Source organism: Cynara cardunculus, assembly GCF_001531365.2.
Source record: "Cynara cardunculus var. scolymus isolate 2C chromosome LG 13, CcrdV1, whole genome shotgun sequence".
In the NCBI taxonomy this organism is placed as follows: Eukaryota; Viridiplantae; Streptophyta; class Magnoliopsida; order Asterales; family Asteraceae; genus Cynara; species Cynara cardunculus.
The window spans coordinates 36873889-36896373 of NC_037540.1; the positions used below are offsets into that span (position 1 = coordinate 36873889).

General features: G+C 35.5%; 2 protein-coding genes across 2 annotated transcripts in view; both read left to right on the plus strand.

Annotated features, from left to right (window-relative positions):
* The window catches only part of LOC112525009 (laccase-1-like), a 16333-nt gene extending 6389 nt beyond the window's left edge, over positions 1-9944 (plus strand). The window contains exons 9-13 of the mRNA XM_025134955.1: positions 856-1020; positions 1236-1387; positions 4661-4902; positions 5009-5137; positions 8833-9944. Of these exons, the coding sequence (XP_024990723.1) occupies positions 856-1020; positions 1236-1387; positions 4661-4902; positions 5009-5137; positions 8833-9944 (1800 nt within the window). The remainder of the gene's footprint in view (positions 1-855; positions 1021-1235; positions 1388-4660; positions 4903-5008; positions 5138-8832) is intronic.
* A 3510-nt stretch (positions 9945-13454) lies between these two features.
* LOC112525010 lies at positions 13455-14570 on the plus strand. Its single transcript, XM_025134956.1, has 3 exons — positions 13455-13952; positions 14073-14126; positions 14235-14570. The coding sequence occupies exons 1-3, from the start codon at positions 13455-13457 to the stop codon at positions 14568-14570; spliced, it is 888 nt and encodes a 295-aa protein (XP_024990724.1).
* The last annotated feature ends 7915 nt before the right edge of the window (positions 14571-22485 follow it).

Sequence of the window (22485 nt, forward strand, 5' to 3'; positions counted from 1 at the left end):
AAATCGAGAGATTAATAGAGAGATTATCATAGAAGTGTACCACAAAATTATACATGAATATAGAGGAAGAATTGAGAGATTATTATAGAGGTTTACCTTGAAGAGAAAATGAAAATTTGTAACCAAATAGAGAGAAATAATGAAAGTTAAAAGAGTAATTATTATAGGGAATATGAATAGGTTGAAACAACATAATTAAAAGGTCTTAAATGTGAATATTAAAAATAAAAAACAAATATTGAGGTAGGGAAAGCTTGAAAAAAGGAGAAAAAAGATAAAACATTTTCTTGTTTTGAGAAAAGGCCACATCATTACATGTGGTTTCTTCTTTAATATATATATAGATTTTTGACATACCATAAGGAGCAAAAGTATAATTCATTCTTGAAAAAAAATCAATTAGTTTTAATCAATACTCCTTCAGTAATTTATGAGATTAACGAAAAATAAAAGGAGTAATGAAAATCAGTGAGAGATTTATTTGTAATGAAAGTCAACAAATTAAGTAAGATATCAAATTTCAGAAATTCGTTAGTAGTCCGATACTGATGTTCATCAATGGAAGTCTTTTTCCTAATAACGACGTTCGCTAGTCCGGGTTTCAAGCTAAGATGATATCAAGCAAGCATCTAAGCATTTATTTAAGAAATGAATTCTCCATGGACAATAGAATGCTTTACAATTAATTAAAATAAATGCATTTGTTTGATAGCATTTTTCTTCTTAAATCATATGGAGCTCTCAAGATTCCAGACTCCAAACTTATGTACTAATCAAATGAGTAAAACAAAAGGAGAGCGTTATCACATGTTTTTTTGGTTGTATATATATATGGGTGCTTGGTGGCTTCTATAGAGTGAGCTCCCTTTTGCCTTTTGGAGTTTATCATACATGCATAGATTAAGTGATATGAGGAAGCATTATTGTGTTTTGCCAACAGTTCTAATTGTACTCTCGTTTACGATTAACGTTGTATCATCTTCTTCGTCTTCCACCATCTCAAGACGTTTTCGCTTCAACGTACCCTCTCTCTCTCTCTATCACACAGACACAAACACACAGAGACACACACACACTCATTTGGGTGTAATTCTTGGGGTTAATTATGATATAGAGTTAAAAGTTGTGGTGACATTGTGCTCCATAATCATCCTGCAACATGAAGTTTAAATTGATTGTAAAGTTATGGCTGAATTTGGGAATTTGATTTGAAGTTATTAAAATTAATTATTCAGGTTGAATGGAAGAATATCAGTCGTGTATGCAATAGAAAAGCAATATTAACAGTAAATGGGGAGTATCCAGGACCAACGATTGCTGTAAATGAAGGAGAGCAGGTAGAGATTAAGGTGACGAATGGTGTTCCCAGAAACACCACCATCCATTGGTAATTAAATTAATAGCATATCTTTTATGTATTCTTGAATTCTGTATTTAGTTTTAATATTTGATGATAATTGTTTTCTATATAATAATGGTAACACAATCATTAATTAGTGGTTTATATATATATATGTATATGTATATATATATATAGGCATATTCAAGGAAAAATTGATTAGTTTGTGGTAACTGTGAGATCCAATCTCAACCACAAATCAACAGATAAATTAGGAAATTAATAATTATGGTAATTTGAGTTAAAATTATAATTAGAGGACATTTTAGGTATTTTTAAAAACTTCTCTCTCCTCTCTCATCTCTCCGACCTCCAATCTCCGGCCTCCGGTGAACATTAATCCGGCAGGTACCAAKTAATCACAAAGATACACAATGTGATACTCATTATGATATACTGTGATACCATTGTGATACCAACTATGATATCAACTCAAACCTTAAAAACAAAGATACACAATGTGATACCCATTGTAATACACAATGTGACCCATTATGATATACTGTGATACCGATTTCACCGGAGGTCGGAGAGATGAGAGAGGAGTTTAAAAAAAAATACCTAATATGCCCTCTAATTATAATTTTAACTCAAACTACCATAATTATTAATTTCCTAATTTATCCGTTGATTTGTGGTTGAGATTAGACCTCACAGTTATCACAAACTAATCAGTTCTCATTTGATTGGGCCCCTATATATATATATATATATTTTTTTTTTGATAGGTTCAAACGAGAACACTAACAATTTAAGAAAATAAGAAAAATGACGTTAATGTACAAAATCATATATAATTGATGTACGTGCGCGCACGCACACACACACACACACACACACACATATATATATATATATATATATATATTCACGTACAAAATCATACATGATTCATACACACACATACATTTATTCATGTACAAAATCATACATGTTTAAAAGTCGTCTGATTCCACTTTTTAGACATTAATGTAAAGTCACATGTGATTTTGTACATTAACGACATTTTTCTTTTCTTTAATAGTTAGCATTATCGTATTAATCTCCCCCCTGTCTCTCTCTCTCAATATATATATATATATATATATACACACAGAGTAAACAAATGAAAACCATAAAAAGTTAAAAACTTGTGAGAGCCGATATAAAAATATCTTGTTACATTATTTTTTATTATTAAAATTCATTACAACAAAATCGGGTTTATAGGACACTCCAAAATTCTAAGCATCCTAATAGACCTTTTTATAGGACCACAAAAATAAAGTGTCATATCTAAAGGTGTTGTATTAAATTTATATGACGATTTTTGATGTCGTAATAAGTTTTTAGGACACTTTTAATATAAAACGTTTCATTATCAACTTTATAGGACACTATTTGAAAAATTGTCCTATAAAAACAAGTGTTCTATAAAAAATTGATTTTATAGGACAATTTCTCAAAACTGTTCTATAAAGTTGCTAATGCGATACATTGTACTAAAAATGTCCTCAAAAACTTGTTAAAACGCTCAAAAACGTCATATAAACTTATTACAACGCCTTTAGATATGATGGTTTATATTTTAGTCCTATAAATTAAGTCATATATAGAGGTCTATTGGGACACTTCGAGATTGGGGACATTCTATAAACCCAATTTTGTTGTAGTGAGCTATGATTTGGTGTATTGTTTCACATATGTTTGTGTTCAACTTATGAAAAAAAAGTGCATATGAATTTTTTTATTCGTTTAGTAAAATTTAAAAATATAATTAAAAAATATTCATATGATGAAACAAATACATATGAAACTCTTACATTATAAAACAAATATATGTAAAACAATATCTTAAATCCTGACATTTGATTAAAAAAAATGGAAAAAATTTATTTTTAAATTGGTTCTCACGTGCTTTGTAATGTTTTTGTTGTTCTCATTTGATTTAACACCCCCCTCTCTCTCTCTCTCTATATATATATATATATATACACACACACACACATATATATATAGGCCCTATATAGAGGGAAGATCAAATGTTAACCATCATTTTTGTGTTAACTCTGAAAACCCTCTCAACCAATCAAATTCCATTATTCTTATAGGTTTATGTCTTGTTCATTTTACCCTTACAAGGGTATTGTAGTAAATTGAATTCATTTGTAACCCCCAAACAATTAATGGGAAGTTACAAACAATCAAATCCCAAAAAATATGCATTCATATTATTAATTTTTTTTTACTATTGATCTTCCATGTTCATTCTTGTATGAATTCCTAAATCGCATAAGAAACACGGTAGTAACRATTTTCGGTATTGATCAATTTGAACACAAATGAACCGTGAACACAATTTGAACATAAATGAACAACCGTGAACACAATTTGAACACAAATGAACCGTGAACACAATTTGAACAAATTAACAGATGAACACAAATTAACAGATGCTACCTTAATTTTATGGGACATCTATGTATGTGAATATATGGGCCAAAAATTGCACATATCGTGTTCATTTGTGTTTATATCGTGCTCATATCGTGTTCACGGTTCATTTGTGTTCAAATTTTGTTCACGGTTGTTCATTTTTGTTCAAATTGTGTTCACAGTTCATTTGTGTTCAAATTGATCAATACCGAAAATTGTTACTACCGTATTTTTTATGCGATTTAGGAATTCATATAAGAATGAACATGAAAGATCAATAGTAAAAAAAAATTAATAATAATATGAATGCATATTTTTTGGGATTTGATTGTTTGTAACTTCCCATTAATTGTTTGGGGGTTACAAATGAATTCAATTTACTAGAATACCCTTGATAAGTGTATTTTTTTTCTTCCCAAAATGCCCCTTTCATCATTGTTCACTAGGCCTCGTTAAAATTCAAACTTTAAAATTTAATTTTTTTTATTGATTAATCTTAACCGTTGATTATAGATTTGTATGACTAAGATTAGTTAATAAGGTTAACACAAAAATGATGGTTAGCATTTGATCTTGGCCATATATATATATATATATATATATATATATATATATATATATATAATATTTCATGAATATGGTGTGAATGGATGGAAGCACTTGGGCGTGTGATATATCAAAACCAAGCTTTTACATAAAATAAATTATATGGAACCATGAACATGTTTTCAATTAGAGGTTGTACCCAACTCCTTTTAATCCAATTTCAAAACATATGTATGGTGGTGTTGTTTTGAAGCTTTCTTGATCTACCTCTAATTAATCCTACTGTGTTGTGATGAGCAGGCATGGAATCAAACAACTACGAAGTGGATGGGCAGATGGGCCAGCATATGTTACCCAGTGTCCCATAAAACCAGGTGGATCTTATACGTACAAGTTCACTGTGACCGGTCAGAGGGGTACCCTCTGGTGGCATGCTCATATTGCTTGGCAGCGTGCCACCGTCTATGGCGCCATCGTCATATACCCTCGTATGCCCTACCCGTTCTCTATTCCAATTGAAGCCGAAATCCCCATCATATTTGGTGATTACTTTTTCAAAGATCAAGTTATATTCATGTTCCATCCGTTTCATTTTGATAAATCAAGTGTCGATAACAGTTGTTGTATATACTGATTGGTGATTGGTAGGAGAATGGTGGAACTTACCTGTTGAAGGGATAGAAGACGAAATGTACAAGTTTGGCAGTGGTCCGAACTCATCCGATGCCTATACCATTAATGGTTTACCTGGATCACTTTACCCTTGCTCTCTCAAAGGTAATGTCATAACAAAGACTCAAAACTTGTATCTTACGGAACTCGATCTGGGTGAAGAATTTGTTGAAATGGTTATATGTTTGTTCAAATATGTGGAAATATCGTCTTGTGTATCATTTGAATTACTTGACGCTTCACCCTGCTGCAACAATTTTAGTAATCGTCTTGATGTATCATTTCAATTACTTGACGGTCCACCCTGCTGCAACGATATTAGTCTCATAGAATTCCTAACTGGCTTTGAAACTTAATGGAATAAGTTGTTAGGACGAAATTAGACGATCTAATAAGTTATATCTAGAGATTGGAAAAATCCGTCTGTACCAACTTTTTAACACGACACCAAAAATTGGACTTTCAGCTATGAAAGTTTCCAAAGGCAAATTTCCATTGGAAATCGGTTACGTACGGATTTCCGATTACAAATTGGAAATTCTTACAATTTTGTACAAATTTCCTACAGAAGCATCATCTGATTATCGAAATAATTTTTTAACTAATTCTAAAATTTGTAGGAAACCAGTCTGAAAGAGTTCTCCTACGAATTTCTTCCGTCATTTGATTTAAAAAATATTTTTTAACTAAATTTAAAATCATTTGATTTTAAAAATTAGTTTGTTAATTAATTTTAAATTACATCCATTCGAAAATCTTAACGGTGTTTGGTTTGCGGAATTTGAAGAAGTTTGATGGAATTGAAATGACAAATTCATTTGTTTGGTTCATTTCTTGAAATGAATGAAAATTTTCAAATTCCATTGAATTCTATAAATGAATGAATTCATCATTCCTTGACACAATTATTGTCGCAGCCTGCCCCGCCCTAACCTAAGCCCCACCCTCATGCCACTATTGTCACCTTCACAACTGCCACTCACCCACACCCTACCCCAACTCACCACCACTAAACACCATGTCACTATTGTTGCTGTTGTTGTCGTCATACCCCCCACTCCCAAGCCCCAGCCATCCGACCACTATCCCACCACTATCATCGTCACAGTTACCACGCTCCACCTAGCCCTATCTACCCCACTGTCCTGCCCCTCCCCGACCCTCGCCCCCCGCCCCACCTTACCTAACTCCAACCTACCACTAATCATCGTCCTACCACTGTAGTCGTCACAGATACCACCCTGTCACCCACTTTCTCACTCTGGCTGGAGCAGGAATGGTGGGGCGGGTGGGGTGGTGGGGCAGGGTTTGGGTTTGGGTATGGGTGGGGCTGGGTAGGTGTGACGACGATAGTAGTGACATGGTAATTGGTAGGGTGTGGGTACTGGGATCTCCAAACAAAGGCGATTGTTCCAATTCTATAGAGAGATTTCATTTATATTCCTACCAATCAAACGCGTAGTCAAATTCTATTCCAATTTCTTCAAAGTCAAATTCCTTTGATGGTGTCCAATTCCATCAAATTTCATTATATGAACCAAACACCCCTAAGAGTTTCTAATTGGCGGAATCCATCATTTTTGCTTGGTCAAATATTTTGTAATTGATAGCTTGATAGGAGGGTTTTTAAACCCATATCATTTGTGTTTTTTAGTTTGTAGAGACCAACTTATGCATTATAAGTTTGTAGTTTTGCATCTTGTAACTAATGAACAAACTCGAAAGTAAAATTATTTATAAGAAATGTGATAATAATACTTGAAAACTATACTTATGCTTATCTTATGTTGGATCTTAGATTACTCGATTTAGATTAACTTGTAAGAGTTAGAGCAGAAGCAATTTAAGATCTATGAAATTGGGTAAAACAGTTTTGATGAAAACAATAAATATCACCAATAGAATTGAGTTATCATCGTCATCATATATTGATTTGAAGGTCTGAAGTACACTTTGGAGGATTGATTAATGATTGTCACCGTCACCACAACACTATGTGTGAAAGAGTGCATTCAAAAACTTACATTGAGATAAGTGTGAACTCCTATTTATACACCTAAAACAAGAAAGTCAAACCACACACCAATGCGAAACATCCACGTGTAATGGTGCTATAACAAACTTTGGGCGGGAATGGTTATAGAACGTGAGCTTCATATATATTTGCACATTATTGATGATGATTGAGTTGGTAAGTATATTTAGAGGGTGGTGAGGTCTCTGGCTTGTCGGATGATCTTTTGGTTAAGCACCACTAGTTCTTCATGAAGCAGGTTCTGGAGTCCAACACTTTTAGAGCTTTCTAATACTTTACAGATGCAAAATCATAGGGTCTAACATCTTGGAGGAAGATTCTCCATGTAGACAAGTAATTAAGAGGCGTGGGACCTGGGGCGTTAGAAGTAGTGGATGTGGGAGATAATTCGGGGGGCGGAGGTTATGTTCTTTGAAACTTGTACATTAGTTTGAACATCTTAAAAATTCGAGATAAGGGTGCTCCATTATAAGGAAGTATAGATGTGGATATAAATTTCATTGTAACCGTTTAAGGTGTTCTATGGATTCATAAATATTTATGATACTTTATAATATTATTAAATTCATAAATATTCAATAATGAGCTTCTTTTGAAGGTATCGACGAGAGGATTATGATTGTATACTAAATGTGAATATGTATTTTTAATATGCTAAAGATGTAAAAACAAAAAGTAATGATATACAACAAATTAAATGGTAGGTATTCTTTATATTTAGTAGTATGTTTAAATTCAATAAATTAAATACTGAACTCATTTTGAAGGTATTGACGATGATTATAATGGTGTAATATGTAAAAAAAAACGTTTTTTAGTATATTTTTCTTCAATACAATTAATTATGTTAACATAATAATGATGTAAAATAAAAAATAAAAAATAAAAAATAAAAAAGTAAGGAATATAAAATAAATTAAATAACAAACTATAAGGTATACGAGCTGTGATTTAAAAATTAAAATTGATTCGAATTTTAACTCAGTAAGGTTGTGCAACTTTTTAGTTTATACATTAAGCTTATTAAGTTGTACCACTTAAAATTTCAAGAATACCCGTAAATCCTTTCTTATAAAGGAGTATAGATATAAATCATTTTTCTAAACTGGCCGATTAACCTTTTATCTATAATTAAGTTGCCAAAAGGGTTGTATACAAAAAATAATAACATAATATACTTTTTGTGCGTAGTTATGTTATTAAACTTTATAGATAAAACTTGTCAGATAAAGTCGTTTCAATATCTTCCCGTAATATATTTAGATAAGAGGTGGATTTTAATGCTATTTTCTTCAACTCTTTTTAAGTCTTTAGGACACATTTTTTAAAATCTTGTGAAGTCTAGATTAGGATGCATGTAAAATCTAAAAAAACGTGCCCATTTTGTTAGTCTGACGGTTGTAAGAAAATGATAGAGATTTATCTGGTCGGATGGGAAATGTCGACGCAATTTGACCTGGGCGGAAGTCAATTATGTTTCGGGTACAAAACTACTTCTCACGGATGACGTGCTTTTAACTGAATTCCATCGTTACGGGAAACTTCTTTTTTTGGTTGATTTCATAAACCTTTCAAGTTTTTAGTATGCGATATGATCGTCCTATGCTTTATTCTAGGTTTTCAATTTAATTTTCTTATGTATCAAAGAACTCCTAATATTAAATAAGATGTTTTGTATCAAAATTAACTATAAATTTTATTTGATTTGTTTAGAATTTTGAGTAACAATAATCAAATAATTAATAACTTGGTCTTTTGCTTGTAGATACTTTTATTCAGACTGTGGAACATGGGAAGACCTACATGCTTAGGATCATCAACGCAGCCCTTAACGACGAGCTCTTCTTCACCATAGCCAACCATACACTTACAGTCGTCGAGATCGATGCGTCGTACACCAAACCCTTTGATACCAAAGCCATCATGATCACACCAGGACAAACATCTACCGTGCTCTTCACTGCAAATCAGTACCACCATGACTCCACCGGATTGTTCGTTATGGCCGCCAGGCCTTACCTCACCACTGTATTCCCTTTCGACAACTCTACCACAATCGGTTTCTTGAAATACAAAGGAACAATGGCAGAAAATATGCTTCTCCCGGAACCATCTGATCTTGTTTTGCCTCAACATCTCCCACAAATGGAAGATCACGCGTTTGCCACAACATTTTCACGCCAACTCCGGAGTCTTGCAACGGCCAGGTACCCTTGTAACGTGCCAAAAAAGATTGATAAACGTGTTGTTATCACTATCAGTCTTAACCTTCAAGATTGTCCTGCTAACCAAACTTGCAAAGGGTTGAATGGGAAGAGATACGCAGCTTCCATGAACAACCAATCATTTATCCGTCCCCCTACCTCAATACTGGAATGGTATTACCTAAATTCTTCTTCTACTCAGTACTCTTATGACTTCCCACACAAGCCACCACATGTTTTTGACTATACAGGAATCGACCCATTGATGCATAACCTAAATCCAGATTTCGGTACAAAACTCTTTGCGGTGGAGTATGGGACGAGGTTAGAAATCGTTCTTCAAGATACAGGTTTTCTTAACTTGGAAAATCACCCGATTCATATTCATGGCCATAACTTTTTCATCGTGGGTACGGGATATGGAAATTACAATGCGGACAAGGATACTGTGGGATACAACCTTGTAGATCCACCTGAGAGGAACACGGTCGGGGTACCAATGGGGGGATGGGCAGCGGTTCGAATCAATGCAGATAATCCAGGGGTATGGTTTATGCACTGCCATCTTGAAGAACATACTTCGTGGGGTCTTGCTTCGGGTTTCATCGTGAAGAGTGGTTCGAAGTCATCTCAAAGCTTGCTTCCACCCCCTGATGATCTTCCTGCATGTTGATATCCATAGTTTCTAGTTTCAATGAAAGAGAATTAAGGTCTTTATCTTGTAGAAGTTTTCATATGTTCAAAATTAGGTTGAGATGCATAACCGGTGAAAGATCCAGTGGGTTTAACTAAGGTCGTTTACTGACCAAAAGGGTGGTTATTTTTGGTCACTAATTTGTGTTAGTGACCATGCAAGGTCATTAATTAGTGACCAAAAACTAGAGTGGTCATTGACGACTAATCTAGTCACTAAACCAATAAAAATCGTCACTAACTTGATCAATTAGTAACTAAAGTTAGTGACGACTATGAAGTAGGTCATTGGTTAACGACTCCGTTAGTGGCTGTTAACGTCCTTTAGAGACCAAATATGTGGTAACTACTCACCTAGGCATTAAAGGTTGTTAGTTACCAAAAAAGTAGACACTAATTAAAAAGATATGAAAAATAATTGCCACTAATTGTTGAGTTCTAAGAAACAGAGACTGCAAAAAATTAAGAAGTCAATACTTTTATTAAGAAATGGCATCATGGCTTTAAACAGCCTTGCAAAATCCAACGTACAAAGGATATCTGAAGAAATTGACTCCTAACTGATTCTTACAGAATAAGGACTTTTGTTAACAACAACCAAGACTAAGTAAACCATCCTTGATTCCCTCATAAACTTGTAACTAATAAACAAGCAATATTAAAACAAGACTTAACAAGCCCTCCCATAAACCAAACGGAGTTTACTCGCTTTGTTTACTGCTGCTGAGCATAATCCAAGCTGCCTCCCGAGTCTCTCGAACACTCTTGCTTCAAGGCCTTTGTGAATGTCTTCAATATGTTTTTGAGTTCCACAGTACTCCATTTTCACTATACCAACGTTAATCAAATCTCTCAAAAAATGATAACGAACTCTTATGTGATTTCACCTTCCATGGAATACTGGATTTTTGGACAGTTTGATGGTAGAGATATTGTCCCAAAAAATGGTGATTCCTTCTTCTACCTTATGCTCCAACTCTTCAAGTACTCTTTTGATCCAAATAGCTTGACAGGCACACACAGCTTCTGCTACATGCTCGGCCTTAGTCGTTGATAACGTCCATATCTCTTGCTTCTTTGAAGACCATGATACTGTTGTATTTTTCAACACATAGCCAGATGTACTTCTGTTTTTGTCACTGTCCCCTGCAAAATCACTATCGGTAAAAACCTTTAGTTCACCTGCTCCTTATTTCTTGTACCAAAACCCATAATCCAAGGTCCCTTTGAGATACTCAACACTCTCTTTGCCGTCAAGAAATGCAGGTTTGTGGGTTTTGTCATATATCAACTGATTAAGTTTATAGCAAATTGCAGATCTGGCCGAGTGGTAGTAATGTACATGAGGCTCAAAATCATTTTCTTATAGAGAGTTTCATCTACTCTTTCTCCTCCTTCATCATTGTCGAGCTTGTTCCCCGATACAATCAGATTGCACACCGAGTTGCATTACTTCATAGCATACTTGCATTGAGAAATGTGGATTCTGTTGGATAGTTGCAACACCTCTATTCCTAGGAGGAATTTCATCGATCTTACCAAGATATGACCTATCAAACTCTCTCTACATAGATGCCTTAAACTTTTGCATCATCAAGGCATCATTCCTTGTGTAGATAAGATCGTCTACGTAGATACTAACAATGAGGATGTTACCTTTGCAACCTTTCTTTATGAACAAGGTCTGTTCATTTTGGCTTTTTTGAGACCCTTCTTCGATAAAGTAGGTCTCTATACAATTGAACCAAGCTCTAGGAGCTTGTTTCAGTCCTTAAAGAGCTTTATGAAGTTTTTACATCTTGGGTTCCTTTTCTAGTACAACACATCCTTTTGGTTGTTGCACGTACACATCCTCCAACAACGTCCCATGAAGAAATGCTGACTTGACATTCAATTGATAAATATCCCATCTCTTTTGAGCTGTTGTCGTAATCACCATTCTTACGGTGTCCATTCGGGCTACTGGTGCATAGACTTCTTGACTCTATCCCATGTTTTTGTGAGTAGCCTTTTTCCACAAGCCTTGCTTACACTTGACTACTTGTCCAAGTTCATTCAACTTAGTCTTGTAAATCCACTTCACACCAATGCACTTGGCCCCTTCTAGTAAATATGTTAATCTCCATGTTTGGTTCTTGTTTATTTCTTGTATCTCCAGGTGCATAGCCTTTCTCCATTTTTCACTCATCTAAGCCTCTTCGAAAGATGATGGATCACAAAGAGTTGAATTCTACCATGTTGAACTCGTCTTCAGCCTAAAAAATATCTTCATAAAAATCACTATTAAAAACTACATAGTCATCAAGGTAACGAGGTGTCCTTAGTCGACCCTCCCTTGGTGTTACAGTGGATTGCTGATCACCGTTATCCGCTCCTGGACTTTCTGCATCGGGTTTCTCATCGCTATCATTTTTTTCTAGAGCTGGTTCTTCATTTCCAAATTCATTTATTTCATCTTCGTCATTTTCATCTTCGCTCCATGTTAAATCAACATCAATCTGTTTGCCAAAAATTTATGCCCAAGTGTTTATCAAAAACGACATCCTTGTTTATAATAACTCTCTGCATGATTGAGTTAAACAATCTGTATCCTTTTGATTCTTCACTAAAACCCAATAACACACATATAGAACTTATGTCATTAAGTTCATTTCTTTTCACGTCTGATGTGTGAACATGAGCAATGCAACCCCAAACTCTGAAGTTTTCCACGTTCTGTTTTGTGCCACTCCAAGCTTCTTGAGGGGTGACATCTTTGACAACCAAGGTTGGACATATGAGTACATAAAACTTCCAGATCACGGCTTCAGGCTAGAATGTGTTGGAAAATTTGTAGGTTGGAAGTTTAGCTTCCATCCCACATTGGTAGAGAATTATTTTCTAGAGAAGCTTATAAGGCTTTCTCTAAAAATGGGCTTTAAACATGTTGGTGGACTCATGGTGGGGGTCTTGAATGGAAGGCCCAACACACACGCGCGCGCGTGGCCGTGGCCGCAGCCGCGCAGGATTCGCGAAGGTGGCGCGCTTTCTCTCTACTGTTTTTTACATAAATCCTGCTCTATTCGTTTTGATCGCTGTTCATAAACGGATCGCCTACTGCATCAAATCCTAGGGCTTTGTGACTAGCAGACTCACAACATGTTAAGAGTGGTCGTATAAAACCTTAAATGATAGGTTTTACCGTGCAGTTTATTATCCAAATCGACAAAGATAAACAAGTTGGTTTTATATTTCTCGCATTGTATTCAATTTCGTAGTTCACTAAGTCAACAATTCTGCTTCTACCCCTTTCTTTCATTGAATCTATTGCGAAGGATAGATTCAATCTGTGTGAATTGACACATTTGAGGTGTTCGAGGGTCTAAATATTAAAAGGTTTAAGTTTTGTCCGTTATATAAATAAAGTTTTATAAAGATTAAATCTTTATTTTGTTTTTCATCTATCTTATTGGAATATATTTTTTCAACAATCTTTAAGGTTTTATATCAAATGGACAGCGAAAACTATCGTATTCTCAATCAAGACATGTTGAAATTGGAGAAGTTTGACGGGTCGAGTTACACTCGTTGGGCGGACAAAGTGAAATTTATGCTCATGGTGGTAAAACTCTACTATGTCCTAGACCCAAGCCTTCCTCCTATTCCCGAAGATCCGGTCCCTGAACCAAGAAAACAACCGGAACTTCAAAGAATTGCTGATTTGGAAAAGCTGAGAATGATCCGCAAGGAAGAGGAAACTCTTGCTTGTGGACACATTAAAAATGCTTTGTCGAATCGTCTGTATGATCTGTATTCCCCGATGACGTGCCCTAGAGAGTTGTGGAAAGCCTTGGAATTCAAATACAAGTCACAAGAAGATGGCACCAACAAATATAATGTGTCTCAGTATTTGAGATTCCAAATGGTTGATGAAACACCAATTCTGGAGCAAGTGCATGAGCTCAACAAACTGAAAATGCTTTCTATTGCTATTCCTGAAATTTTCAAAGTAGGGGTAGTGATTGACAAACTGCCTCCATCTTGCAAAGATTTTTCTAAAAGAATGATGCATAAAACCAAAGATTATTCTTTGGATGATTTACTAAAATACTTTCGTATTGAGGAATAGGCACATAATCGGGAAAGAAGAGACAAGCCTGTGATGAATGCCAACAACGTGCAGGTTGGAGGCAAGGGTAAGAGAAGGGCCGGAGGGCCAAACAGGAAGTGGAACTTGGGTCCACAAGAGAAGAGTTTCAAGAGATATGGAAGTCAATCGAACCCGGGATAGAAGTATAAGAGGGTCGGAAGATGTCACGTCTGTGGAGAGACGAGACACTATGCTCGTGAATGCAAGGACAGAAAGTCCACCACTTCTACTGCTAATTCTGTTGAGGGGATTCAACACCTTGTGGCGAATCTCCATATGGAAGAGATTGACATGATCTCAGAAGCCTCCACGAGAATTGTGGCTGCAAGAGGTGGCTGGTACTTGGACTATGGATCCACTATTCATGTTTGTGACTCTAGGTCCAAGTTTGTTGAACATGGACCAGTTCGAAATGGGAAGCAAGTGATAGTTGCTAACAACGGCCGTACGGATATCGTTGGAATGGGTACCGTGTGAAGTTCACTTCCGGCAAGACCGTCACTCTTCGAAATGTACTTCACGTGCCTTCCATTAACAAGAGCCTCGTCTCTGCAAGCAAACTCGATGAAAACGGGTTTAGAATAAATATAGAGGCTAGGAAGGTCGTGATTAACAAGAGGAAGACATTTATTGGAAAGGGATAATACCAGTTGGGTATGTATCGCCTTAATCTGAGTGAAGATGGTTGTAAGGAGGTCGGAACGAGTGAATCGGTAGAAAGTAACATGTTAGCCACGTCTGATAGTGTTTCAAAATTTTCTGTTTCCATGGTTGAAAGTGATGTAATCCCAGACAGTTTCAATAAATTTGCTTGGATTATTCTGTTTGTTCTATTTCTTTATGGCATAAACGTCTTGCGCATACAAATGTAAGAAATATTGAAAAAAATGCATAACAAAGGATTAATCAAAATTGATAACAAAGAGTTTGGAAAATGGGAATCTTGTGTAAAATCAAAGTTTACAAAGAAATCTTTTCCTTCTGTTAAAAGGGACACGTCAATTTTAGAGTTGATTCATTCTGATATTTGTGAATTAAATGGAATACCTCGCACGCCGCATCGAAGCAAAAGGAGACTCGCCCCGAGCTCCGAGTAATTTTTTGATAAAAATTCGTGAGGAGAATGATAATTATCAGTTTTAATTTGGATAATTATCGGTTTTTATTTTGAAATTAACCAGATTGACTTAGTATTTGAGATAATGGTTAGTGGAGAATTTTTCTCCACCATTATCTCCGATTTTTGAAGAAAAACGTGGGTGCACTTAGGGTTTCACCCAATATTTATATTGGGTTGAAGCCGTATCATAATGCACTGAAAAAATATGATATTTCCTCTCCATCGATTTCTGCTCCCGAGTTCTGCTTTTTCTCTACTGTTTTCTACATAAATCCTGCTCTATTCGTTTTAATCACTGTACATAAACGAATCATCTACTGCATCAAATCCTTGGGCTTTGCGACTAGCAGACTCACAGCGTGTTAAGAGTGGTAGTATAGAACCTTAAAGGATAGGTTTTACCGTGCAGTTTATCATCCAAATCAACAGAGATGTAAACAGATTGGTTTTATATTTCTCGCATTGTATTTAAATTCATGTTCACTAAGTGAATAATTCTACTTCTACCCCTTTCTTTCATTGAATCTATCGCGAAGGATAGATTCAATCTGTGTGAATTGACATATTTGAGGTGTTGGTGGATATGAATATTAAAAGGTATAAGTTTTGTCCGTTATATATATAAAGTTTTATAAAGGTTAAATCTTTCTTTTGTTTTTCATCTATCTTATTGGAATATAATTTTTCAACAATCTTTAAGGTTTTATATGAAATGGACACCGAAAACTATCGTATTCTCAATCAAGACATGATGAAATTGAAGAAGTTTGACGGGTCGAGTTACACTCGTTGGGTGAACAAAGTGAAATTTATGCTGATGGTGGTAAAACTCTACTATGTCCTGGACCCAAACCTCCCTCCTATTCCCGAAGATCCGGTCCGTGAACCAAGAAAACAACCGGATCATCAAAGAATTGCTGATTTGGAAAAGTTGAGAATGATCTGCAAGGAATAGGAAACTCTTGCTTGTGGACACATTAAGAATGCTTTGTCAGATCATCTATATGATCTGTATTCCCCGATGACATGCCCTAAAGAGTTGTGGAAAGCCGTGGAAATCAAATACAAGTCACAAGAAGATGGCACCAACAAATATCTTGTATCTCAGTATTTGAGATTCCAAATGGTTGATGAAAAACCATTTCTAGAGCAAGTGCATGAGCTCTAAGTTTTAGTAAACAAACTGAAAATGCTTTCCATTGCTATTCCTGAAAATTTCCAAGTAGGGCAGTGATTGACAAACTACCTCCATCTTGGAAAGATTTTTCTAAAAAAATGATGCATAAAACCGAAGATTATTCTTTGGATGATTTACTAAAACACCTTCGTATTGAGGAAGAGACACGTAATCGGGAAAGGAGAGGTAAGTCTGTGATGAATGCCAACAGCGTACAGGCTAGAGGCAAGGGTAAGGGAAGGGCCGGAGGGCCAAACAGGAAATGGAACTTGGGTCCACAAAAGAAGAGTTTCAAGAGATCTGGTAGTCAATCGGACCCGGGATAGAAATTTAAGAGGGTCGGAAGATGTCACGTCTGCAAACAAACGGAACACTATGCTCATGAATGCAAAGACAGAAAGTCCGAACCTCCTGCTGCTAATTCTGTTGAGGGGATTCAACACCTTGTGGCAAATCTCTATATGAAAGAGATTGACATTATCTCAGAGGCCTCCACGAGAATTGTGGCTGGAAGAGGTGGCTGGTAGTTGGATTATGGAGCCACTGTTCATGTTTGTGACTCCAGGTCCAACTTTGTTGAATATGGACTAGTTCGAGATGGGAAGCAAGTGACAGTTGCTAACAACGGCAGTGCGGATGTCGTTGAAACGGGTACCGTGCTAATGAGGTTCACTTCCGGCAAGTCCATCACTCTCCGAAATGTACTTCACGTGCTTTCCATTAACAAGAGTCTCGTCTCTGCAAGAAAAATCGATGAAAACGGGTTTGGAATAAATATAGAGGCTAGGAAGGTCGTGATTTACAAGAGGAAAACATTTATTGGAAAGGGATACTACCAGTTGGGTGTGTATAGCTTTAATCTGAGTGAAGATGGTTGTGAGGAGGTCGGAACGAGTGAATCGATAGCGAGTAATGTGTTAGCCACATTTGGTAGTGTTTCAAATTTTTCTGTTTCCATGGTTGAAAGTGATGTAATCCCTGACAGTTTCAATAAATTTGCTTCTTTGTATTATTCTGTTTGTTCTATTTCTTTATGGCATAAACGTCTTGCGCATACAAATGTAAAAAATATTGAAAAGATGCATAACAAAGGACTAATCAAAATTGATAACAAAGAGTTTGGAAAATGTGAAACTTGTGTAAAATCAAAGTTTATAAAGAAACGTTTTTCTTCTGTTAAAAGGGACACATCAATTTTAGAGTTTATTCATTCTGATATTTGTGAATTAAATGGAATACTTACCGGAGGAGGTAAAAGATATTTTCGTAAATAAATGGAATACTTCACACGCCGTATTGAAGCAGAATGAGCCTTGCCCCGAGCTCCGAGTAATTTTTTGATAGAAATTCGTGAGGAGAAGGATAATTATCAGTTTTAATTTGGATAATTATCGGTTTTAATTTTGAAATTAACCAAATTGACTTAGTATTTGAGATAATGGTTAGAGGATAATTTTTCTCCACCTTTATCTCCGATTTTTGGAGAAAAACGTGGGTGCATTTAGGGTTTCACCCAGTATTTATACTGGGTTGAAGCCGTATCACAATATACTGAAAAAATCTGATATTTCCTCTCCATCGATTTCTGCTCTCGAGTTCTACTTTCTCTCTATTGTTTTCTACATAAATCCTGCTCTATTCGTTTTGATCGCTGTTCATAAACGAATCACCTTCTATATCAAATCTAGGGGCTTTGCCACTAGCAGACTCACAACGTGTTAAGAGTGGTCATATAAAACCTTAAAGGACAGGTTTTACCATGCAGTTTATAATCCAAATCGACAAAGATTTAAACAGGTTGGTTTTATATTTCTCGCATTGTATTCAATTTCCTGTTCACTAAGTGAATGATTCTGCTTCTACCCCTTTCTTTCATTAAATCTATCGCGAATGATAGATTCAATCTGTGTGAATTGACACATTTGAGGTGTTGGTGGGTCTAAATATTAAAAGGTTTAAGTTTTGTCCGTTATATAAATAAACTTTTATAAAGATTAAATCTTTATTTTGTTTTTCATCTATCTTATTGGAATATATTTTTTCAACAATCTTTAAGGTTTTATATCAAATGGACACCAGAAACTATCGTATTATCAACCAAGACATGATGAAATTGGAGAAGTTTGACGGGATGAGTTACACTCGTTGGGCGGACAAAGTGAAATTTATGCTCATGGTGGTAATCTCTACTATGTCCTGGACCCAAGTCTCCCTCCTATTCCCGAAGATCCGGTCCCTGAACCAAGAAAACAACCGGAACTTCAAAGAATTACTGATTTGGAAAAGCTGAGAATGATCCGCAAGAAAGAGGAAACTCTAGCTTGTGGACACATTAAGAATGCTTTGTCAGATCATCTGTATGATCTGTTTTCCCCGATTTCATGCCCTAGAGAGTTGTGGAAAGCTTTGGAATTCAAATACAAGTCACAAGAAGATGGCACCAACAAATATCTTGTGTCTCAGTATTTGAGATTCCAAATGGTTGATGAAAAACCAATTATGGAGCAAGTGCATGAGCTTCAAGTTTTAGTAAACAAACTGAAAATGCTTTCTATTAACATTCCTTAAATTTTCCATGTAGGGGCAATGATTGACAAACTGCCTCCATCTTGGAAAGGTTTTTCTAAAAGAATGATGCATAAAACCGAAGATTATTCTTTGGATGATTTACTAAAACATCTTCGTATTGAGGAAGAGGCACATAATCGGGAAAGGAGAGGCAAGTCTGTGATGAATAACAACAGCATGCAGGCTGGAGGCAAGGGTAAGGGAAAGGCCGGAGGGCCAAATAGGAAGTGAAACTTGGGTCCACAAAAGAAGAGTTTCTAGAGATCTGGTAGTCAATCAAACCCCGAACAGAAGTTTAAGAGGGTCGGAAGATGTCATGTCTACGTAAATACAAGACACTATGGTCGTGAATGCAAGGATAGTAAGTCTGGACCTCCTGCTGCTAATTCTGTTGAAGGGATTCAATACCTTGTGGTGAATCTCCATATGGAAGAGATTGACATGATCTCAGAGGCCTCCACGTGAATTGTGGCTGGAAGAGGTGGCTGGTGCTTGGACTCTGGAGCCACTATTCATGTTTTTGACTCCAGGTCCAAGTTTGTTGAATCTGGACCCGTTCGAGATAGGAAGCAAGTGATAGTTGCTAACAACGGCCGTGCGTATGTCGTTGGAATGGGTACCGTTCTAATGAAGTTCACTTCCGGCAAGACCGTCACTCTCCGAAATGTACTTCACGTGCCTTCCATTAACAAGAGCCTCGTCTCTGCAAGCAAACTCGATGAAAACGGGTTTGGAATAAATATAGAGGCAAGGAAGTTCATGATTTACAAGAGGAAGACATTTATTGGAAAGGGATACTACCAGTTGGGTATGTACTTTACGTGCCTTCCATTAACAAGAGCCTCGTCTCTGCAAGCAAACTCGATGAAAATGGGTTTGGAATAAATATAGAGGCTAGGAAGGTCGTGATTTACAAGAGGAAGACATTTATTGGAAAGGGATACTACCAGTTGGGTATGTATCTTCTTAATCTGAGTGAAGATGGTTATGTGGAGGGCGGAACGAGTGAATCAGTAGGAAGTAATGTGTTAGCCACGACTGATAGTGTTTCAAATTTTTATGTTTCCATGGTTGAAAGTGATGTAATCCCTGACAGTTTCAAAAAATTTGCTTCTTTGGATTATTCTGTTTGTTCTATTTCTTTATGGCATAAACGTCTTGCGCATAAAAATGTAAAAAATATTGAAAAGATGCATATCAAAGGATTAATCAAAATTGATAACAAAGAGTTTGGAAAATGTGAAACTTGTGTAAAATCAAAATTTACAAAGAAACCTTTTCCTTCTGTTAAAAGGGACACATCAATTTTAGAGTTGATTCATTCTGATATTTGTGAATTAAATGGAATACTTACCCGAGGAGGTAAAAGATATTTATGAATTAAATGGAATATTTTGCACGCCGCAACGGAGCAGAAGGAGCCTCTCCCCGAGCTCCAAGTAATTTTTTGATAAAAATTCGTGAGGAGAAGGATAATTATCAGTTTTAATTTGGATAATTATCGGTTTTATTTTGAAATTAACTAGATTGACTTAGTATTTGAGATAATGGTTAGTGGAGAATTTTTCTTCACCATTATCTCCGAATTTTGGAGAAAAACGTGGGTGCATTTAGGGTTTCACCCAGTATTTATACTGTGTTGAAGCTGTATCACAATACCCTGAAAAAATATGATATTTCCTCTCCATCGATTTCTGCTCCCGAGTTCTACTTTCTCTCTACTGTTTTCTACATAAATCCTGCTCTATTTGTTTTGATCGATGTTCATAAACGAATCGCCTACCCTGATAGTCCCTATGATCAATCTTCAAGTAAAACTCTATGAATCCATGGCATATCTGATATGAACTTTAAGAACACTATGAAGGAGATGAGAGAGAAAGTCAACTTTGGTCAAACTCTATATACGTAAATGAATTTTACAATTTAGCTCATGCCAAAATTACAAAGAACAAATCCTATTTATAGGGTCAAACATGAACCCACTAGTCAAAGTCAAACTATTATACAAAGTCAAACACGATGTCTATTATATAATTATAGACAATTTTATCTTTTCAAGACGAATACAATTATAGACAATTTTATCTTTTCAAGATGAATATAATTATACAAAAACAATTGAAAGTCCCTATGATGATCAATCTTTATAAATCTTCAATATTCCATGGCAATCTAAGATATAGCGCTCATGAACACTTGGAAGGAGATGATAGAAAAAGTCAAAGCTTCATAGATTAGTCAATCTCTATTATACATAATGAATATTACAAATGAGTTCCTACCAAAATTACACTAAGACTAAGCTTTATATAGGGTCAAAGATGAACCCTTCAACGTCAAAGTCAAAGTCAAAGTCAAAGTATATACAAAGTCAAACACGATGTCTATTTTAATTATAGACAATTTTAACTTTCAAAATGAATACAATTTATCACTAAAATTCAGTCCTAACATTCCCCCCCCCCCCTTTGTATTCAGGCTTGAAAGAATTTACACGCATTGAATCTTGTTTGAACTTTGTCGCATTGAGCACTTTAAGACTTCTTCAAATACAAACTTTACTTCAAAATCTTCAGATGATCTTTTGATGAGAAAATCTTCTAACATTCTCCCCCTCGAATGTAGAACAACAATGATCTTCTCTTTTGACAATGTAGATCAAAATCAGCAAACGATTTTCAAAAATGACCTTCAAGATGTGATCTACAAAGAATTTCTTTAGATAAGGGATACAAACATTCTCCCCAAAAATGAATTTCTTCAGACAAAAACTCACACTTCTTCAAAATTAAACAACCTCTTCGACGAGAAATCTTTATCAGTAAACTTTTGAAACAATGATCTTCACATTCAAAAACTCTCAGACATTGTAGCATAGGAATAATCTTCTGTAATAATCTCCAGTTGCACTCATTTGAGTCTTTTGCCAACTTTGATGTTACTCCCCCTTGATCTTTACAACATATTCCTCTTATATCGTTTGGAATTGAACATTTCATTCATTATTACATACTCCCCCTTATGATGAAATGAGAATCATTACATCATACTTCAGAATAAATGAAATCTTCAGCGAGAACCGTCTATTAATAAAAATGTAAGTAGATCTTTTCAAATCCACTTGTATAATCTTTTCAGATTAAGGGAATGGGAAGGTAACAACCAATTTCAACGTATGAAATTGTTTTCAATCTTATAAAAAGATTGGCCTGTTAGTATAACAAATATACTCAGTACAACGGATGTACTATATATATGAGACTTTATGAGGCTCATCTCACCAGGTCTTCCATTCAATCATCGATAGCTTAATAATAGCATATCTATGAATGTTTCGACAAAATAACACATAAATTGCAAAATCTGTATAGTGTAGAAAGATAAAGCAACATATGCTTCTATTTAGGCTCAAAAAGATAAATCGTGTGGACTACACAAATTTATCAGACTCAATGCATGATCAAAAAGACTTGAAGGGAGAACATATATCCTTCTGTTTCAATATCAACTTTCTCCGAATGAGA